The 5,965-nt window shown below is 35.4% G+C and overlaps 1 protein-coding gene across 4 annotated transcripts; it reads right to left on the reverse strand.

The window, feature by feature from the left end:
- Positions 1-350: 350 nt before the first annotated feature.
- Positions 351-5,043, reverse strand: LOC113750154 (indole-3-acetic acid-amido synthetase GH3.17-like). 4 transcript variants are annotated; one of them, XM_027294100.1, is made up of 5 exons: positions 4,847-5,043; positions 2,540-2,833; positions 2,283-2,384; positions 1,407-2,200; positions 351-1,025 (listed from the first exon to the last, which is right to left on the reverse strand). In XM_027294100.1, the coding sequence occupies exons 2-5, from the start codon at positions 2,830-2,832 to the stop codon at positions 454-456; spliced, it is 1,761 nt and encodes a 586-aa protein (XP_027149901.1). In that variant the 5' UTR covers position 2,833; positions 4,847-5,043; the 3' UTR covers positions 351-453. The 4 variants fall into 4 exon arrangements, with proteins under 4 accessions (XP_027149901.1, XP_027149900.1, XP_027149902.1 ...); XM_027294099.1 differs by having other exon boundaries at positions 4,798-5,043; XM_027294101.1 differs by having other exon boundaries at positions 1,407-2,188; positions 4,793-5,043.
- Positions 5,044-5,965: the final 922 nt, after the last annotated feature.

Consider the following 5,965-nt stretch of genomic DNA (forward strand, 5'->3'; position numbering starts at 1 on the left):
TTCTCCCAGATCTACTAATTAACTAATTCAAATTCAGATGTTAAAGTGAGATCTAATGAGGTAGATATAAAAGATTTTAGATTCGACAACCAAATATGAGAAAACTTAGATCTAATACAAAAAATAGAAAAAAACTACAAAAGCTGTAATTAGAAATCTCTATGAGAGGAGAAAACATCACTAAAAATCCTTAAGAGAGAATAAACTTTCACTAGGAAACTCCATGAGAGGAGAAAAACATCTTTTGCAACTAGAATAGCATTGCCCTCAATTTGATGAGTACAATAGTTTCAGATACTATCCTCATCCACCAAGCTTCACAAACAAACTGAAAAATAGTAGAACGCAAATGCATCCATACAATGGTGAAGTACTTTTAAATTTCGACATTGCAAGACAAGGTATATGAACGCCTAGGATGAAATATGCAAAAAGAATCTTGAAGACCACAGGCTACGAGTCTTGATTAGGCACTTCTCTGCTGTAAAATTTTCCCACTACTCTGGAGTCCAGAATTTCAATGGCTTTCTCAGACTTTATGTTCTTAGGTGTCTTGTACTGGTTTAAAGAAGTTCCTTGAGAAAGATAAAAGTCCATGAGGACGTTGAATGTTCCTTGTTTCACAACTCTAATTTCCAAAGGACCAATGGTACTGATGCTCTGATTCCTCAGCATCTTATATTTCTGGTCCAGAGATTGTTCCACTAGACTACAGCATTTTTCCATTTTAACCTGATCAAGTTCAGGTATAATATCGTTTGATCTGAGTTGAAGCTCCCAAAAGAGTACATAGTGACCAGGAATAGAAGATGTATCAGCATAGCTACTGTAATCCAAAAGAAAGAAGCCAAGTGGTTCAAGGATCTGAATTGCTGTTGCAACTGCTTTCTGGAGGTCTTGTTCAGTTGTTTTATCTGTGTGAATACTCAATACCACATTTGTCCTTTGTCCAAATTTGAATTGGGGAGTGGAATTGTGAAAACCTGTCACCAGGACAATATCCCCCATTCTGTACCTGTACAAACCTGAAAATGTATTCTTCCATCAATATTCTAGACATTAGAGCGTTTAAGCATTTAAACTGTCTGATCATCATTGGATGTGTGTATCAGGTTAATAAATGTACCGAAAAACAGAATGTAATAAACCTATATCCGACAAATTTGAACATCTGAACAAGTCGTGCACATTAGATGTCCAAGGCAATTGTTAAGTAGAAATTAATGGAACTACTACCCATTTTAGAACATGATAAAGGGTTTAAAATAGAGACCAGTAGACACCTTCAAGATGCACTTCTGTGTTTTATCGAATACTTTTTCATGGGACAGACTAAGAGAATTATAGTTCATATCTGTGGTACACCACAGTCAGTTAGGGTCAATTCAAAAGTACAGTGATCTCACCTGTAAAGGTCGTGACAAGAAGTTCATAATGCTGGCCAACCTTAACATTAGCAAGATCCACAATGTGATCTTTCAAATGAGCATCTTTCCTGTTGGTGCAGTTTGGATCTTGATGATTGTCAATTGGTAAGAACTCATAGTAGGCCATGTTTGGTATAAAAGTATAAGAGACATCATAAGGACTGCACAAAGGTTTCATGTTAATCCCAAAAAATGCCTCTGAAGAACCATAAACTGGTGAAACTACAGGTAACCCACCCGTATAGAACTCAAGCGCAGGGATATATTGTGCCATGGACCCTGTAATAATGGCCATGACATACTTGGTCCTTGGCCAGATCTTCTTAATTATCCCTTCCCAAGACTTCTCTTGGCATACAAGATCAATTGAATCAGCCAAATCCGGCATTTGTTTGCTCAAAATCAAGGAGACAGCCCTTTTGCAGTTAGGGTCAGTGATCCAATCACTCATTTGTCCAGTTCTTATGTTGGAAGACATTTCTTGCCAATGTTCCTCGAAAAATTTGATTATCCTTAGCAAACCCGAGGCAAAAAATGTACCAACGCTTACTATCGCATCTCGCTGCACAAGGCCACAAAGTAATTGACTATACAAGCTCTGATTGGTATCTTCACACAATATAAACTGAGGATATCTGTCTTTTCTGTTCTTTATCTCGCTTTCTGAGCCTGTTCTTAAAACTAAGCCACCAGGAGTGCGGATATCCGGGTTGATAAGGACAAATAACAGCGCTTTCCCATCGTTCAAGCCCTGGAAGTACCTTAGTTCAAAGCTATACGTTTAGCAATTTTTGTTTGACTCTTATAATTCTACTGAAGAAATAACAACTGTATATTCATTGCATTAGACTTTACCTGTTTAAAACAGTATCACAGAGACAAGAAAAAAAGGCCCTGCGCTCTCCCTCTTCAGCAGTTTTTGGAATCCACTTTTGCTTCCCACCTGAAGTGCCCGAGCTGCCAACGAAGTTAATGATTTCAATTAAGAAAAACAAGAAATTCATGAAAAAGAACAGAAATGACTCGTGCTGCAGCATTATTGACTTTACTCTCACTCCATTCAGGAGTTTCCTTTCATCTAATTAGAACAAAACAAAAAAAAACTGATTTACCTTTTGAGTAGCTCAGTAATGGATTCATTAGTTAAAATCCGAGATGGCTCTCCATCCAGTGCAATTCGATCGATGTAAATCTTGATATCTTCATAATCTACCACAGGAACTTTATTCTTGAATAGTCCCTTATCAGATTGACCATTAAGAAAACCTTTCAAGTAATCAGTGCTTGCATTTTTAGTTAAAATCTCCTCCAGGACCTGTTCTTGTATATGACCAGCATTGCTGGTTATATCCTCCAAAATCCTCGAACCAGCTTCAGTATCTCTTGGATCAAAGGTTGGCAGCATTCTGGTAAAGAAAAGAAATGCAGAATCTGAGTTTGGGGATCGGAAATATGCAGGGAAATTAATTAATGAATAAGCACGCTCAACTACATTGTCTTGAGGAAAAGATTCACACCATGGTTAAGCCCTTTTAAACCCATTGCCCAGGTGATCCGTCCTTTCATCCTCATTCCCTTCTCCAAGATGCCTAGTTAGCGTGCTGTATGTTACCATTGTTAATTTGTAATTTTGTAAACAGAAAAACTCATTGAGTTGCTTAGTCTCCTTATGCTATGCTCATCACTTGCACAATCCAAAATCACCAAATGATCTTGAATGTACCTTCGTTCGAGCTCTTATGGATCTATATCCATGCTTGAGTTCAGTCAAAATCGAATTCAAATCGAGTTCGAGTCATTTGAGTTGCTATATGAATTGAGTTGGATCTCCATATAATTTCCTTATTTAGCTTATATAGTTTTTATGTACATTTTGTCGAGCAAGCTCAATTTCGAGTTTCAGCTTGTCCTCATAATTTTCTTGAGTTAAACTCAAGCATGAACACGTGATATTCATCGAACTTGGACTCAACCTCAAATTAATTTTCTTTGATCTTGAGTTCTAGTACCTCAATATTTGGTCTTGATTTGGCTAATAACACCCCCTAGAGAGGTGATCCAAAATTTAAATGAATGGCACACTTCTAGTCGTAAAAGGAAGCTTATTCGTATGCATCTTCCAAAATATGGCAAAAATATACTAGATACCAGTTGTATTCTGCAGTATAATTAGTAGGGCAAATTATACTTTACCCTCTGTGATTTAATACTTTTCCATGTAACCTTCCTATAGTTTCCAAGGCTATGTATAAACCCTCATGTTTGGACTAAAGTTTTAAAGCGACAGAAATGGTACTCTGTAAGGGAACCAACTCATAGGGCTAAAAAATGAACTAACCTACTCAATGTTCGAATCGAGGTCACTTGGTAAGAACTCGTTCGAGTTTGGTTAACCAACTAGTTAAGCCAAATTTGAACTGCTTTTTATGCTCAATAACATTCAAACTCAATAAAAAAACTCGTTCAAACTCGATTTGGCAAATAACAAGCTAAGTTTGAACAAAATTTCAAACTGGTTAAAGTAATCAAACAAACTTGAACATTATGGTTTTCAACTTAATTAGGTTCGTTTACACCCCTACCAACTAAAATGTTGAGATTACCCCATTTAGAAATAAAAATGATTGAAATGATCAAAATATGTAAACATAGTGTGCATGACATTTTTGTCCCTTATGGTTTAGTGTTTTCCACATAACTACCTTTTATTTTCAAAATCTATACATAACATCCCTCTGGTTAACAAATAGTTTTCATATTAATATAGGGTATTTTTGATATTTTAGTAGATTATGTTACCGAATGAAAATTCGATCATTTTAACATTTTAATCCAAATCATGATGGAATTACATATAGTTTTTGAAATGGTAAGAGGTTTATATGGAAAAATACTAAATCGCAGGAGGGTAAAATGTAATTTACCCTAATTAATAGTGAAGTATTGATTTTGGGGGTTTTCAAGTAAACGAAGTTGATTTAGGTTTGTAAAAATTGACGTAAGCTCTTTGGGCTTCGAAAGAAAAAGAAAAAGTAAACGAAGTTTGCCAGATAAAAGGTGAGTAGTGTTTTGACTACCAATTTACCACAGCTTCGTCCTTCAACCAAAGGCAACAAATATCACCAAACTTATCAGCATGATAAGTGATAACCAAAGCTCTGAAAAAACTGAACTCGAAGAATTGCATATTAAGACAGGATTAACAACTTGACTGTATGAATCTTGTTGACTTTCGACCTACAAATGCAAACCATTCCAAAAAATGTAAATATATGGCCAAGCAAGCGTATCGCATAGGTAAAAAGGAAAACATATGAATCACATCAGAAACAACAGGAGGAAATTAATCAAGGAAGCCAATATACCTCACCTAAAAGGAACTTGATTGCATATAATCCTACGGCGCAAATATACCTCACCTGGAAAAAACTTGATTGCACTTTGATCCCACAGCAAAAATTTTGCAGAAAATGAAAACTTTGAGACCTAATTTTTGTCGACTGCTGTTCAGTTATGCCAGCTTAATAGCAAAGAAGTGGATCTCTCAGTAATAGGGCATGTGGTAGACAAAGTTAGAAACTTAGAGATGAATTCCAAGATTGTCGGATTGCACATGTATGTAGGACAAGAAATACTTCAGCCCACTTACTGGCTAAGTTATCTTTATTTGTGGAGGATAGAGTTACATAATGGGACTACCTTGCATTGTAAATGGTGCGTTTTGTGATATGACTGGATAGAAAGTTATGCAGGGACTTGGGAGCAGTGAAGAAGCTCTCTGACCTGGTATGGTAAGGTTGAGAAATGTAAACGAGTCGGATCAAGTTAAATTTTAACCAAGTCGAGACAAGTCTCAACCTAAGTTTATGAAACTCAAACTCGTGGTTGAGTTTGATGAGATCAAAATGTCAAATTCGAGCTTAAAAAATTAATTATTTTATTTTTAAAAATAAATAAAATATTAAAATATTAGAAATATATATGTAATTTTACTATTAACATAAAAAATTAATATGTATATATATTAATATATATAAATATAATCGAGCTCGCGAGTTAATGAACTTAATATTTTTGAACTCGAGTTTACCTTGGTTAGTTCGAACTCGATTTAAGTCCGATGTTGATCGAGTCGAGCTCGGACTTCAGCCTCTTGCGATCGGCTCGCGAGTGATTCAATTTTTTCACAACCGTAGTAAGGTTGACCAATTACTAGTGATACAGGAAGTTGTTTGCGTCAGTCCATATTCATCAAATGTTGACTGGAAATTGTATATATATACAGGGAGAGTTGCAGTTTTAGTACCCCAAGTTTACAATTTTAGACAGATTTATGACAATTAGCAGAAATAGACTAATGAATAATGGTCAACATCAAATTGCTGCTAGTCAACAATTTTTACTTTACACTTCTAGTCCTCAATGTTTTGATTTTGAATTATTATCTTCTTTTAAATTTTACACAGTGATATGAAGGATTTAGTATTAAATGAGATGTAAATTATAGGGTGATAGGAATTCTAATTAAACTTCTCTTT

The sequence above is a fragment of the Coffea eugenioides genome, chromosome 10 (assembly GCF_003713205.1).
Source record: "Coffea eugenioides isolate CCC68of chromosome 10, Ceug_1.0, whole genome shotgun sequence".
NCBI lineage: Eukaryota > Viridiplantae > Streptophyta > Magnoliopsida > Gentianales > Rubiaceae > Coffea > Coffea eugenioides.